Source organism: Nannospalax galili, unplaced genomic scaffold (genome assembly GCF_000622305.1).
Source record: "Nannospalax galili isolate Female #2095 unplaced genomic scaffold, S.galili_v1.0 scaffold312, whole genome shotgun sequence".
Classification (NCBI taxonomy): domain Eukaryota; kingdom Metazoa; phylum Chordata; class Mammalia; order Rodentia; family Spalacidae; genus Nannospalax; species Nannospalax galili.
Window position 1 is genome coordinate 939,728 of NW_008335967.1, and position 16,393 is coordinate 956,120.

General features: G+C 38.1%; 2 protein-coding genes across 9 annotated transcripts in view; one reads left to right on the forward strand and one right to left on the reverse strand.

Moving 5' to 3' along the window:
* Window positions 1–295: 295 nt before the first annotated feature.
* Window positions 296–16,393, reverse strand: part of Dnajb9 (DnaJ heat shock protein family (Hsp40) member B9) — a 50,066-nt gene continuing 33,968 nt past the window's right edge. The window contains exons 1-3 of one of the 6 annotated variants that reach the window (XM_008830686.3): window positions 4,626–4,759; window positions 2,557–2,783; window positions 296–1,790 (exon numbers count right to left, since the gene is read on the reverse strand). In XM_008830686.3, the coding sequence (XP_008828908.1) occupies window positions 1,339–1,790; window positions 2,557–2,773 (669 nt within the window). In that variant the 5' untranslated portion in view covers window positions 2,774–2,783; window positions 4,626–4,759 and the 3' untranslated portion in view covers window positions 296–1,338. The other 5 variants (XM_008830684.3, XM_008830683.3, XM_008830685.3 and 2 more) reach the window with 5 other exon arrangements.
* On the forward strand, window positions 4,913–15,785 carry Thap5 (THAP domain containing 5). 3 transcript variants are annotated; one of them, XR_003849182.1, is made up of 3 exons: window positions 4,913–5,053; window positions 9,113–9,305; window positions 10,388–15,785. XR_003849182.1 is itself a non-coding variant. In XM_029562323.1 (3 exons), exons 1-3 carry the CDS (start codon window positions 5,322–5,324, stop codon window positions 10,561–10,563), a joined length of 906 nt encoding a protein of 301 aa, XP_029418183.1. In that variant the 5' UTR covers window positions 5,188–5,321; the 3' UTR covers window positions 10,564–15,784. The 3 variants fall into 3 exon arrangements, 1 of the variants encoding a protein (XP_029418183.1); XR_003849181.1 differs by having other exon boundaries at window positions 9,878–15,783; XM_029562323.1 differs by lacking the exon at window positions 4,913–5,053 and adding an exon at window positions 5,188–5,371 and having other exon boundaries at window positions 9,901–15,784.

Genomic DNA, 16,393 nt, shown 5'->3' on the forward strand with positions numbered 1-16,393 from the left:
GAATGCTGGCCTGACATACATGAGAAAGCAGATTCATCCCTAGCAGTGCAATAAAAAAAAGGGGGGCGGGGTGGAATAATGTGATTACAGCTTTATGCAAAAATCTTTTTTTCAACCAAGACCTAATTAGGAAAGACCTAGTGGCAGGACAATTGCTCTAAAGCAAGGTCCTGTCAGAGCTTTCAGGCTACACAACAAAACTTCAAGGAGAATATGGCCCATGATCACCATATGCCCCACTGCTTATACATCCTCTATCCCACAGAATTGCATAATAAAATGACAACAAAAACAATCAGGTTGTAAATATTTATATTTTTCTCACTCACACACAATATTGCATGAGACATTACTAGTTTTAATATGCATCCATAGGATTAATACTCATATGGAGTATGTGGAAAAGTGCAGAACTAAAGAAATAACTCTAACAACAAAAAAGCACACATTTCTCAGGATTTAAAAATATTGCACATAACAAGGTTGCACAGAAATTACTGGCTGCTTTTACAAAAAGAATGAGGTATTAGTCAATCTCTAGTTAAAGACAAGTGCAAACAGGAACTCCACACACAAACCACATAAATTCATAATAAGACTTAGAGAGTCAACAAGCTAAGAAAGAAATGTAAAAAGATGTTTAAATAGCTATGATTTTGGTCCTACAAAATCATTAGCCAGGGACTAAACACACAATCTCTTGGCAATATTTAAGTTTTCAACTTTTTTCAGCATAACTATGAGCAATACAATCATTTCTTTATACCAATTCTATCATAGAAAAGGCATCATTTGGTGGTAAATATCAAATATCAAACCACCACTTTCTAAAATTTTCAGTGGCAATTAACCAGGCACTGGTCTCCCTCACTGAATGACTCAACTAGTTTCATATACATTTAGCAACCCAAATCACAGATGCTACAGAGCATGCAATTTTAAATTAGCAAAGGTTTCACTGCAAAAATTATTCAAGATCACACAATTTACGTCTACAGTAACGTTCAAAGTTTAATCTTTAAATATTTAATCAGGCAAACTGACTCTTTTGCCTTTGGAGGTTTTGCTTGTTTTGTTGGCCAAATTAATGAGCCCAAGGACAAGTAAAGGGGGAGAAAAAGATTTTTTTTTTTTTTAAAGAAACTTTTCTAATCAGGAAAATTAATCGTTAGACTTGTGTACAAACTGAATGTGGTTGAATTTGTCAAAACAATTTAAATATATGTAATAGCACTATCAAACTGCTTAAAGTAAATGAAATCATGCATTTGTCAAAACAGTTAACAGAAAACTGTTTCTGTATCAAACATGTGGGCTTAGAGAAAAGAAAAAGAACCACTATTGTCCTGAACAGTCAGTGTATGTAGTAACCATATTTCCTCTTCGTTGAGTGACAGTCCTACAGTGCTTGCTAGATCCATGAAATCTATTTTCAGTCTGTACTGTGTGTTGATTAGTGCTATCAAAGCCACTAAAAGAAAACATTTTCTCCATATCTTCAAACATGTCATCAAACAATCCACCTCCAAAGGAAAACTCCTGGAAATGATGCCTTTGCCTACTGGAACCATCCTGGCGTGTCTGGAAGTGATTTTCAAAATGCTTCTTAGAACGAGTGTTTTGTTGGTTCTGGCCAAAAAAATTAAAGTCTTTAAATAAGTCATCAAAGTTGAAGTTAAATGACTGCTCAAAAGGACTTCCACCTCTCTGTCCTTTGCCATTAGTAAAAGCACTGTGTCCAACTGCATCATATTCTTTCCGCCTATTAGCATCTGAGAGCGTTTCATATGCTGAAAGAGAGGAAAACCTCTTAGTCACTGAAGGTAATATATTCAGCATTACATAGATTCAAACTTCTTCAAATATGATTTCAACTATTTCAGAGAATTTCACAGCACAAGAATTAAGCTAAAATGTCAGTTCTTAAACAACTCAGGGACTTAGTCTTATTCACTGCCATATTATCACTAGTTAGAACACTATCTCTACAAAACAACAGGTAATTATTTGGTAAATGAATATGCCGTATCTGATATCACCAGATGTAATACTTAGTAGTAAAGTAGTTTCCTAAGTCAGTTGTCAAGAATTTGGGCTAAAATTCCTTCTTATACATAGAAAGTGATTTCATAAATAAAAATAATACTGGGCTGGAGAGATGGCTCAGTGGTTAAGAACATTGACTGCTCTTGCAGAGGACCCGGGTTCAATTCCCAGCACCCACATGGCAGCTACAAACTGTCCTTAACTCCAGCTCCAGGGGAATCTGAAGCCCTCTTCTGACCCCCATGGCATTGCACAACACGGGTGCATTCACATACATGCAGGCAACACACTCATATGCAAAATAAATAAATATTTTTAAAAATTAAATAAGATATTTTCAATATTTTAAGACCTGTTCATCTATTCATCTAGGAACCAAGTATTCTAACAAACAATTACAGAATCTAAATCACACTTACCTTCCCATCTCCATACAATATTCAAAAGCATACAGAATTCTGAGTTGTCATTCTCACTATACCCAAAAGACCTCAGAAAGTCTTTACCTACCTTCTGCAATCTCTCTGAATTTTGCTTCAGCATCAGGACTCTTATTTTTGTCAGGGTGGTACTTCATGGCTAATTTATGAAAGGCCTTCTTGATTTGGCGCTCTGATGCAGATTTTGGCACACCTAAGATATCATAGTAGCTTTTTGAGGCTAGGATTAATTCTGTTATCATTAAAATGCAGATTGCAAAGACGAAAACTGACTGGGGTGTAGCCATCTCTAATATCCTAAAAAAGAAAGGAAAAAAAAATTTTTACCCAAGAACAAATCTTAAGACTTTCCTTTAAAAAAAAAAAAAATTGACATAACAGACAAACTTAAGGTAGTATCAAAATGTTCTTCATACAGTGTTTTATACTTGTTCTATTATGCTGCCAGCATTTGGAATATTAAAGTCTATTTGCAGTCTCTTGCTTATCTGCTACTTTCTTAGGAAGGGAAGAGCTCTACTGGTAATGAACTTTTTGCTTGCCTATAATATTAAAGATATTATTAACCCTTCAGATTTTTTTTTATAAGACAGCATCTCCATAAGAACCTGGCCTAGAGCTCTAGATCTTCCTCAGCTCTGTCTCTACTACATGTAACTTCAAAATATGAATTCTTTAAAGGAAAATTGTAAAATACTGGTATTTCTACTTTTCTTTCTTTTCCATGTTTGCATAAGTCTTCAATATTGGATAAAATCAATTATTGAAAAATTCTGTCCTGTGTTTGATCAGAATATTAGCAGAAAGGCAAAGGTGAAAATATTTCTCAATATGGCTGAATTCTATCTGCTCTTGAAAAGGTTAAAATATTTGAAAATTTCTTTTTTTAAAATAAATGTGGATTTCCAAATACTTAACAAATAGAGAGAAGCTGAGCATGGTGCTACACACCTTTTATCCCAGCACTTAGGAGGCAATGTTGAGTTCAAGGCCAGCCTGGTCTACAGTGAGTTCCAGGTCAGCTGGGGCTACAGGGAGACCCTGTCTCAAAAATAAAAAAATAAAAAATAAACCAAAGAGATAAATGATTTCTGCTTAAAGCTCACAATTAGTAGTTCAGATTTCTACTAAGGCTACCAGAGAAAGGAAGTAGTCTGACAGTTTATACTTAAGATTATCTAAAGTTAGTGTCTTAGATATTCCAAACCTCTCAGCAGTTAAACTGCTTCTCTTTAAAACACTAAAAAGTTTTAAATTAGCTTTTTTTCCCCCGTCTTATTGAGACAGAGTCTCCCTGCGGCCCCAGCTAGATCTGCCTGTCTCTGCCACCCTAAAGCTGGGTAAGGCTGCGCTACCACGCCCAGCCTAAATTTGAATTCTGGATTTGGAATTCGGCATGAAGTATTTACACCTTTATTTATTGGCTTTTCTGACTACTGTACCCCCAGGAGTCCTTAATAGCCCATGATGACATAACAAGGCTGACGAAAGGCACTAAGGTTTGTGGAAACTGCCTGCCTTCCTCTCCTGTGGCCTTTCTGGGTGTAATTAGCAGGTACATTACTTTTTTTCCTGGGCATTACTCATAGTCATGGTACCAACGATCAAGTACAACCTCTTGCTATAATACACAACGATCCGGTCGGTGGCCGCCACACCGGCTGCAAGTCACTCGCCAAAGGGCAGGTCTAGAACTGACTAGAAAGGCACCTTGCGAGCCGGACGGCCCCAGGATCGCGCTTCAAGGGGTACCTCTGACGTCCGAGGAGCTCGCTTCTCCCCGAGAGTGAGGAACGCCCTCCCGGCCCCCGCCGCGAGTTCAGCCTCCACCTAGAGCCCGGCCCGCGTGTCCCGGCCTGCCCTCGGGCCCAACCCACCCAGCGCGGTGGACGCTTCGGCCACCTCCTGACACCTTCCTTTCGCGGGCCAAAGCCGCCGCGTTGCCGGCGCAGACACAAAGCGGGACCCGACTCCGGGGACCGCCGAGCCCCACGCCGCGCGGCTCAGTCCTCACCCCGCGCCGGGGCTGCAGCTCCTCCTCACCCTCAGCGGCGCGGCTGACCACGGCTCCCTCACCCCGGCCTCGGCGGCTGCCGCTCGCTCTCCGGCCTCTCCTCCCGCGTCCACAAGGCCACCAACCTGCTCAGCCCGCTCCTGACTGGCGGGCGTCCGTTGCAGGCACCACCACCTGACGAGAAGACCTACACGAAACGCTTCCCCATTGGCTCCCGCCTGCCCACCTGACCTTGGCGCCCTAAGCGCACGTGGAAAACTGTTGTTGCCGTTCTGTCTGAGCGTCACTTCCGGCGCCAACCCTCCAGGAGGCGGTGCTGAGGCGGAAGTGAGTGGAAGAATCTGGCATCCGGCTGGCAGCAGGCTGTCGCGCAGGCGCAATAGCGCGCAGGGCTTAGGCTTGCGGCCCCGGCCTAAGGCGTACCCGCCTGCACCTCCTGCTGGCCTAGCTAAGACCTGGGTCTCGCACTGGCGATCCCTCGCTACTGCGCTGCAGTTTGCTGCAAGAACCGCAGGGGTTGTAACAATAAAAACCGAAAGTTGAGCTTTTATCCGTAAGTTACCCCTGAGCAGAAGCCTCAGTCTGTCCTTCAGGCCGTGCGTCTGCGCCCTGTGGAACCCGGGCCTGGATCTGTCACCTGTTGAATAAATATATTCAAAAAGTCCTCATAAGAACGAGTATGCCCTTAGTTACCGGGACGCGGCTGGTCACTGCGCAGAGGACTTGAGGAGGCTCAAAAGCACTGTAGTTTTGACCCCAGCTCACTGACACTGGCCTGTTTGATTTAAGATAAGGTTAAGTTTGCCGTGGTGCTCAGGCCCATGCAGAGCCCTTTCCTCATTTCCCCAGCCAGCATTAAGCACGTTTTAAGGTACACCAGTTTCCCCTAGTGGGAGGGTGAGGTTCCTGGGAGGTTGGTCGCACAAGTAAACTATACTCCCATTTTTCTTCTGAGAAAACTGAGGCAATGAAAAAAAAGATAGCAACCTTGAAGATTCTGCCAGAACTGGAATTGGAACCTGTGACCTCTTAGGGGTGTATATACTCTTCTACTAGTATAGATAAATTTATTCTGTATGACAGTACGGAATATTTCAGTGAAAATATGTCAGTACTTTTTTTATTCAGAAGACCAAGCAGTGTTGTGTCAGACTCCAAAGCAGGATTTACCAAGTTCAGCTCCTGGTTCCATAGCTTTGTTAACCTAATGACCTTTTGCAAATTATTTAAGCTTGGTGCCTCAGGTTCTCTTCTGTAAGACAGATTTACTGGGTAAGCAAAGCAGTACTGAGAAGGGGGTACATGCTTAAATATATACAAAAAACGTAAGTAGACTACTCCGTTACCTTTTTGTCCCCTCTTGTGTTTCAAAATGATAGATAGGAATGTTGGATAGGAATGTTGGTGAGAGCAGTTCGAGGAAGGCACCGAGGCACAGATGGAATTCTCAGAGGGATACAGCTTTATTTCGCATGGGGCACCTTTCCCTCGGGGAAGGGAAAGATGTCAGGGAAGGGAAGGGAAGGATGTCAGGGAAGGGCAGGGAAGGGAAAGATGTCAGCCCATGGGCTGTGAGCTGGGACTTTATATATGGGGGCTTTAGGGTGTAGAAGGGGGAATGTTTGAGGGAGAAATCAGGGAGGGGGAAGCAGGAAAAGCAGGTAGGATTAGGGTCTGGAAATGTTTACTTTTTCCCTCTTAAGAAAAGAGAAAAGCTGTTATGATAAACAACTTCTAAAATCTCTGGTTATCAGGTAGAATCTGCTTATCTTATCTTTGGAGATCAGAGGAAAGGCAGGCTTCTTCTCAGCAGAGTTTGTTTCCCTTGACTTCAAAGGTCAAGGTGAGGTCCCTGTTGGGGAGGGGGGAAACTGCTGCTAGTTGGAATCCTAACACAAAATAATTTCAAGTAGCGCTAACGTGATTGCTGTTAGCTGTTAGCTCAATTTTCACTGCTTTGTGGATACTCTAGTCCTGTTGTGATCATTCAAGAAAAAATGTTGATAAATACAAATAACTCACATGACATGGTAATAGTCCTATGATTATTTTCCTTGAGTACCTTCCACAGATACAGGATGATATTTAAGAGGAAAGGGAAAAAAATATAATTCATGGGCAGTTGAAAGACTGTCACCATATGAATGGTCCTAGCTCTGAGAAGATTTCTTGATCTTCTTGATCCAATATTTTCCAGACTTATTTGGCTGATTTGAAGGGCCAAATTCAGACTTAAAAAATTGTGGATATTAAATAAATCATTTTTAAAAATTAAAAAAAAATTGTGGACCACAAAGGTATTAATTTTTTTTTTTTTTTTTTTTTTTTTTTTTTTTTTTGAGACAGGGTCTCCCTGCAGCCCAAACTGGCCTGGAACTCACTATGTAGACCAGGCTGACCTCGAACTCACAGAGATCTGCTGGGATTACAGGTGTGTGCCTCCACACCCAGCCACAAAGGTACTAATTTTAAGGAGAAAAAAATATCAAAGGAGCTAGGCGTGGTGGTGCAAGCCTTTCATACCAGCACTTGGGAGCCAGAGGCAGGCAGATCTCTGATTTCAAGGTCAGCCTGGTCTACATATTGAGACTGCCTCAAAAAAGCAGTGTGAGAATGTGTGGGTGTGGGTATGGGTGTATGTATCAAAGGAATTATTTGCTTTTTTCCAGATCTAAATTTAAACTGATTTTTGTGGGTTTTTAAATTACATGTATAATCTACAGAATAAAAAACTGAATTAGATTTATTCTCTGGTAGCACCAAACTTGAAGGCTTGAATTTGTTCATTCTACCATCATGACAAGCTGCACTCTTCAATTTATTAGAATTTAGTAATTCATTTGTATGCATTCAGTATTCATTGTATGCTCCGGGCCAGGCATGGTGGTGCACATTTTTAATCTCAGCACTCGGGATAGTAAAGCAGAAGAATTGGGAGTTCAAGGCCTGGTTGGACCACATAAGAGAAATCCTGTCTCAAAAACATTTTTGTTTTAATACTGTGACTATCTTATGCATTTGGGGGAGTTATATAAGACAGTGAAACAAAATTACTGAAACAACTGAACCAATGTTAAGATGCTGTTATTCAGGAAACATTCTAGATTTCTTAAGGATCCTGGCTAGGTATGTCACAGGAGCAGTAGAATTAAGTTACCAATAAAGATATTCACAAAGTGCATTGTTGATGGTTTGATAACTTTGCATGTAGGTACAATGGGAAAAATTTACACAGTCTACATGAATTCATATAAAATATTATAAAAGACATTTTCTCATTTTAGATGTACCAAAAGCTTGAACTCTTCCTTTTTGCCTTTAAATGCCATTTCGGGTTATGCCTATCATACTTGAAATGCAAGTTATTTATATGCACAAGACTCTGTCAGTGTTAAAAACTATTTCTTATACAGTACCCAGACTCTTCCTCTAGGGTCTTAAAAATGTACCAAAGTATAACGGAAGAGAGAAAAATGCTGCTTTCTATATAACATAACTAAATTAAGTAGGATTGTAGGGAAAGTATAACAGCTATCTTTTGCATAAAAAACTTGATATTGTAATTATGTACAAGAACACAAAATTAATATATGCCTTAGACTATGTTCTTAGAAAGTCATCAAATGAAATATAAATTACTATGAAGAATTGTTTAATATAATTTAAACCTACTAAACTAATAAAAAAATTTTGTCAGATTCTTCCATCAGTACACTTTTACCCTTTAAAATACATTTCAATATATTAGAGCCAACCATCAACTCAGATTAGTGTCAATACAGGAACAAAACATCAATCCTGTTGCCTCAGCCTGCCAAGTGCTAGGTTTACAGGGTGTGCCACCACACCTGGCTGAGTCTAAGCAATTCAGCATAGTGCTATTCTTGCATTGTGTTATTCTTTCAAAACTTGAATATTAGAGTTCCTAATCAGTTGATATAGAAAAAAACATAAACAGAAGTAGAAATGAGGCAGATGCCAGTGATAAAGAACATGGAATATTAGTAGTTTTATTCAGCTAAAGCATTTGTTTCCATTGACATCTCAAAGAAATAGTCATACAAGCTGGACATAGTAGTACATACTTATAATCCCAGCACTTGGGAGACTGAGGCAGGAGGATCATAAAATTGAGGTCTGCCTGGGCTACAGAGTAAGATTCTCATCTCAAAAAAATTAAAAATAAATAAAATAATATGTTGATACAATTTAAGTTCAACATTGCAGTTGTAGACAACAAACCATTTGACTTGTCATATATAAAATACATTTGAGTAAGAATTTATAATTTATACACAGTTGTTGCTAAGCCTAGGCAAACTGGAAATTTGAATAGATTTTATCCTTTGTAGCAGCATGTTTTACTTGGAAGCATGCTGAAGTATGTTTTACAGAGCTCTCAGACAAAAATTTTGACTACAGAGCTTAGTCCCTTACTGCAGAGATGATAAGATGGCAGTAGTTGTGGGGTTTTTTTATTGGCAGGGATGGTCACCTCACCTCGCTTCTACAACGCTTCACAAGTAGATCACCCTAGGTAAGCATGCCAGGAATTTGGCAGATTTATAAAAAATACAGCATGTTTTTCTTGTCCTTTTTTTTTTTTTTCCAGGTTTCCTCTACATGACAAAGAAAGACTTGAAAAGTGGTTAAAGAATATGAAACGAGATTCTTGGGTTCCCAGTAAATACCAGTTCCTGTGTAGTGACCATTTTACTCCTGACTCTCTTGACATCAGATGGGGTATCCGTTACTTAAAGCAAACTGCAATTCCAACAATATTTTCTGAGCCTGAAGACTCTCAGGTATTGGAGTACTGGAGAGGGGGTAACGCTGAGCAGGGTGGTGCAGTGCAGGGCAATTTGAAAGGTGATCAAGTAGAGAAAGTGAGAAAGATTTCTGTTGGGAAAACAGTCCATGAGAAAAAAACAACACTAATTTGTACTAATACAAATCTAGTAATTTCTTTAAAATATAAACTATTCTTAAAAAGGTTTAAAAAGCAAAAAATAGCCTGTACATACATACATTATTAAAATTAACTAAACTTGTTAGTTAAGCCTTGCTTACTGGTTGTTTGAAAAACCTAAAATGTTTGTCATATATTGAAAGGGCTTAATGGTTTTAAAAACTTTTAATTGATTTTTTGAAAATCCATACAATATATTTTGATCCTATTTTGATCCCCTCCCATATCTGTATCCCCTTACTAATCCCCCACCAAATTTCTGTACTCTAGCTTAATGCATTTTAACACTTAAAGGTATGTTTAAGTAGAACTTTTTTTACTTGAATAAGTTTGTTTGGCTGGTATACTACTCAGAAGTTATAGTTAGATAACACAAACTGATGAGAATAAGTCTATTTTTTTTTTCAGAATTCGAAAATACTATTTTCTAGGGAAAAGACACATCTAAAAAAAAATCTCAGAAGAAAAAATTGGCAGTTGATAAAGAAGTATGCCTAAAAACTAACTCTGAAGAATCATTTGCATCAAATGAAACAAAGAAAAATACAGGTAGCTTAGATGTGCTCCAGGAGCATGGAGAATTGCTTGATTCATCTGCCCTGGAGAAGCCATCAGCTCCTAAAGCAGAAAGTATACAAAATAACATATTAACTCTGAAACAAGATACCTTGGAAACATCAATAAATCAAGATTTAAGTGTAATTGGGTTTTGTACATCTTCTGAGAATCTAAATTCTACAGCTATTACTTTGACAACTTCAAATTCAGAAGATATCATTACCAATCATCTTCCTAATCCAAATTTCATAAATAAGTCCATGGAAACCAGATCAAGACAGGGAAATCAATTTTTCTTCAGCACAGTTGAAGAAGTAAACACAAATATAGAATCTGTTATTGCTATTTTTATACCCACAGAAATTTCTAAACCTGCAGTTAATTCTTTCATATCAACCTCAAGGGAAACTAGAGAAATGGAATTCACAGACATCATCGAGGACTCATTATATAAGGAAGTAGATCACAGTGCAGAAGTTTTACAAATTGAACATTCTTATTGCAGACAAGATGTGAATAAGGAACATCTTTGGTAAAAAGTCTCTAACCTACATTCAGAGATAACTTTTTGAACTACAAGAACAAACTCTAAGAAGATTGAAGTCTTTGGAAGCTCTGATAAGCCAGCTAAAGCAGGAAAACTGGCTATCTGAAGAAAATCTTAAGATTATAGAAAACCATTTCACAACATACCAAGTCACTATGATATGAAGAAGTTTTTAAGACTGATTTTTTTTTTTTTTTTTTTTTTGGTCTTTTTGAGACAGGGTCTCCCTGTAGCCCCAGCTGTCCTGGAACTTACTTTGTAGACCAGACTGGCCTTGAACTCACAGAGATCCGCCTACCTCTGGCTCCCAGTGCTGGGATTAAAGGTGTGCGCTACCACGCCTGGCTAAGACTGATTTTTTTATAAGCTTTTTCCAGCTAAACCAAATCACATATTAAATGGACTTTTTCCTGTAGATAAAGTTCTTAATGAACCTATAGAACACTCTAATGTTGTGAACAGCATCCTATTCTAAGCTTATTATACTAGAAGACTTGCTGGGCTGCAAAAACAGTTTTATTACTTGATAATTTTCCTATTATCGTTAAAACAGTAAGGTTTAGTTATTAAATGATGGAACAAATAGTCTAAACTGCCCAGACTAGATCAGTCCTGGTTCTACCACTGACATATAACCTGAACAGTCTACTTATCTTGAACCCCAGAGAGCTGAGGATGTAGTTCAGTGATAAGCACTTGCCTAGTTTGTGCAAGGCCTTGGATTCAATCCCCAGTACTGGGGGCAGGAGGAGAGCCTCAATCTTTAATCTGTAAAATAAGGGCACTTACAGCCAGTTATGGTGGTGCACACCTTTAATCCCAGCACTTGGGAGGCAGAGACAGGTGGATCTTTGAGAGTTTGAGGCCAGCCTGGTCTACATAGCACGCTCCAGGCTATCTGGGGCTACAGGGAGACCCTGTCTCAAAAAGACAAAAAAATAAAAATAAGAGCACTTACTATAATTAATAATCTGTTTCTTTGTAATTTCTTCCCTTTCTATTAAGATACTTAGAACATATTTTCTATAAGATGATATATACCTACATAATAGAAAAAGTTGACTAGAATTTAATATTAGATTACCTTCAATACCTTTCTTGTGTTGTTTAACCACTTGGCTATAGTTATATATCTATAATATAAAGGAAAATGCCACTAGAATTTATTCAGTGGCATTAATATAAATATTCTAATTTATTCCATTAGAATTTTATTTCAGTAGAACTCAGCTGTTAAGAGAGATTCTTTAAATTTGAAAGAACATGTATTTCTGTAGTTTATATATATATAGCTGGCCATAATAATGCAATTATTAAGTTTCTTAGCATGCTATATTTATAAAATTCTATTTATAAACCAAAAACTTGACCCTAATGAGATTAATCTTAAATATAATATTTTAGAAATTATAGTTTGTATCTATTTCTTAATATGTATGAGTTTTTTTTAATGTGTGCCTGTCACTTTTATATCCAAAAGAATAGTGTATAATACTAAAAATTATACATTCCTTCCTATGTATATTTTAGTGAAGTTTATAGGGAAGAAATTATAGATAAGTAATGATGACTTCAGCCAAAGAGAATTGGTTGTGATATAAATTAAACTGTCATTTGTATCCATATTGAATTTCAGAGAAACAAATGTTAAGCAAAAACTGTGGTAAAGCAGGAATGTGAACAGATGACAGGGTCCCTGAAAATGGCGGTCAGTACAGCTGAATATGTTACTGCCTGTGGTATTGAGCAACTTCCTGTCATGTTCTTAGCTTCCTTCTTTGTTAAATGAAAAACAGTATTATTTCAAAGGATGGTTTACAAATTCTATAATGTAACAAACGTGTGGGGACCCAGTAAATAGGAGGTGCTCAATACATATTAGTTCCTTCTGAATCACAAACAATTGTTTTGTAAATGGATGGTGATTATCTTTAATAATATTTTACTTTGTTTCTTCAAGATAATTAATTTGTATTTTTGGGCTAATGTACAAATGCTAGAGTGTTTGGGAAAACACTTGAAGTTAAGTATCCCCATGTTACATTTTGCTAATACATAATTTAAAATTAGTACTGCAAATGAAAATAACCTTATTTGGAAGTGAAAAGTCATACTAAATTCCTATTCATTTGAACTTACAAAATTTTCAGGAATAACATATTATCTAACTGTGTTTCTTTAAGATTAATAGACTAAAATAACTAAGATATTTTCTTGGTTTTGTTCTAATCAACTGAGGATGTACTTAACTTAACCTAATTAATCTCTAAGTTATATTTGCAGATTCTGGCCTGCTTCTTTTCTTCCTTGGACTACTATAGGAACCTCTTAATTAATCTTGCCCATATTCTTAACCACCCTACAGTTATAAACCATAGACTAAATAACTCTCATTCACCCACCACTTAGTTTTCTAGCTTAAAAATCTCAAATTACTTTATATTGCTTACAAAATGAAGCCAAATGTGTTTTGTCTGTGATCTGTGATTACATTCAACCTGTATTCTACCCACTCTAGATTTCTTGGCACTTCCTAAACATACTAGACAGATGTCCATCTCTGTGTCTACTTTTTTTATTCCCTAACCTCAGTGAGTCTGTTCAAAAAATACTTGGTTTAAACCGGGCGTGGTGGTGCACGCTTTTACACTCGGGAGGCAAAGGCAGGTAGATTTCTGTGAGTTCAAGGCCAGCCTGGTCTACATAGTGAGTTCCAGGACAGCTGGGGCTACAGGGAGACCCTGTCTCAAAAAGACAAAAAACAAAACAAAACAAACAAACAAAAAAAACTTAGTTTGTTGAGATTTTATCACTGTTTTTCAGTCAGAATTGTCTCTTGTCTACTTGTACAGGTCTTTTGGTTTTGGGGCCCCAGATGTTTGTTTTTTTTGTTGAGACAGAGTCTTATTATGTAGCCCAGAATAGCCTCAAACTTGGCAGTCCTTCTGCCTCAACCTCCTCAGTGCTGGCATTAGAGATAGGCATGTACCACATCCTAGCCTAGGCTTTGTTTTGTAACAGTCTCAACAGAAATTTATCTTGTGTTCTTTTTACATCATCATTTCTTGTCGTAGCTCCCTCTTTCACTAGACTGTAGGCTTTTTGAGAATTTTTTTGTTTTGTTTTGTTGTTGTTTTCTCCTGTATGTTCTTCTGTAATGTGATTTTGCTGTACCTCTATCAAGAGATGGAGTTATTTCTTCTTGAATCTCGGTAGGTTCTGTGACTGATCTGACCTGTAGAATATTGACACTGACAGTTTAAAATTTGGCCTTTCATTGGCCTGGTATCTTACATAGGTTTTAGAACACTTCTTCTGAGATGGCCAGGTGCTGTGGAAAGTGATCCCCATGAGATCATGCTGGAAAACCCCATGTCACACAAGCTCTGAAGACTGAGACAACTCATCCATAAGTATCAGCTGCTCTGAATGACATCAGTGCAGCAGAGACAAATCATCTACCTGCGTACTCTCACATTCCTTTACAAAACTGAGCACAGCTTGTTTTAAACTGATAATTTTGAAATGAAGATAACCAAACTATTCCTTGTCTGTCACCTCCTTCCTGACTGTGCTACTGTTGACCGTTTCTCCTGTAAAATAACATTGCTCTTCTTTTGTTCTTATTTCCCTAAACTCCATTCCTACTTGAACTCAAATATCATTTTTGCTTTTCTATTCTTAACATCCAAACAACTAACTGCAGGAAATGATAGAAGTGAGCAGACGATTCTAAACCCCTCAGATGGCAGTGTTAACTTTCTCTCCATTAAATTCATAACTCTACTCCAATTCCTCATACTCTTCTTTCTGCCCCCATCTGCTATCCCAAAATCTTATCACATGCTTCATAGAGAAAACCATAAACATGGACCGAATTGTGGCCTCTCCAAATTCCTGTTTTGAAGCACTAATCTCCAGCTTGCCTGTATTTGAAGATGGGGCCTTTAAAGAAGTAAAGTCAAATGAGGATGTGGGTGGGGTCCTGATACATAGGATTAGTGTATTCATGAGCAGGACCAGATAGATGCTCTCTCTCCCATGTTGGGGACACAGCAAAAAAGCATTCTTATGGAAGCCGTGGAGACCTCCTGAGAACCCCATCATGTGAGCTTGTACTTCTAGCCTCCAAATAATGAGAAAGTAATTTCTGTTGAAGCCACTCAGTCTGGTATTTTGTTGTGGCAGCCCAAGCTTAAGATTTCCATTATTCTAACTAATACACAATAGTCTAAGCTAATTCAGCTATATAATTCAAAACAGCTTTTACACAGTATTTAAAATCTAGTGGCATTAACATGAATACCTAAACAGCATTTCAAAGATCAAAAATTCTTCCCTTGTAAAAAGTTTAACAAGGTACTGCTTAATTTTAAAATGCACAATAATCTGTTGCAGATACTACTATGTCCATAAAATGTGATGTATGTCTCATATATAGTTAAAAACATACTGATTTAGGATAACCCATTACCTATGAGGAGGCAAGAAGAGAGGTTATAGTTGAGTTTATGTTTATCTTTTAAATAATTACATTAATATATTTAATAGATATCTGTCTTACTGCTCTGTTTAAATCTTCAGATTTAAATCTTACATATTTTAATTAAAATGAAAAAGGGTATGTGAGCTTTTTAATTAACTATGATGGTCATCTATGCTTAAACTTCATCCTAATAGCTTTGTAATAACTATTCTCTTATTTAAGGAGAAGGGGGTGGAGAATATTACACTCAAGTGAAGTAAAGTATTGTGGTATTCAGAGTAATGATCTCCTCCCACCAAGAAGTCCACAGCCTGATCTCCAGGATCAATGAATGTCATATGGCTGAAGGTATTCTCCAGATGCAGTTAAGGCCACAGACCTTTAGGTGGGAATTATTATTCCAGATTATCTGGGTGGACCCAATCTGATATTTGAATTGCTATAAGTGGCATGATGACTAATATGGTCAGCTTCAGAGGTGCTAGAATGACCTTAGAGATAAGCCTTGGGGCATATCTATGAGGGAGTTTCTAGATTAGGTTAATTGAGGTGGGAAGTTGCCCCCTAGGTGTGGGGGTGGCACCATTTCACAAGCAAGGTCCAAACTGAATTAAAAGTGAGGGGGCTGAAGAGATGGCTCAGGAGTTAACACTGGCTGCTCTTGCAGAGGACATAGGTTCATGATCCCAGCACCCATATGGCAGCTAACAACCATCTCTAACTCCAGTACCCAGGTGATCCAACATCCTCTTCTGACCTCCATGGGCATTGCACGACATGGGTGCACTTACATACATGCAGGCAATACATTCATACACAAAAAAAATTGTTTTAAAAAAGTGAGCTGAGCACCAGCATGACGACATACTTTGCTTTACACTGTGGGTGCAATGTGGCCACTGTCTCATGCTTCTGCCACCATGCCTTCCCAGTCCTGATGGACTATACCCTCAAACTGTTGACCAAAATAAGACCGCCCTTAAGTTGCTTTTGTCACATCAATGAGAAAAGTAACAATCCAATTGGAGAACCTTTTCTTACTAGAGAAATGCAATATGAAGAGTTAGCTGACCTTGTTAGCTTTGAAGACAGGAAGAAGAAACCAGGGCACCCCCAGCCAAAAGCTGGAAGCAGCTCTCAATTTATGCCAGCAAGGAAGTGATCATCTCAGTCCTAAAACAATCTAAATAGAATGTATAGTCTTCCCCTGGAGCCTCTGGAATGAAGCACAGTCTACCAACACCTTCTAATTTAATGAAACCTATACCTGACTTCTAAAATACTATAAGAAAATATTTATGTTTTATGCCAATATGTTTTGGGCAATTATTAA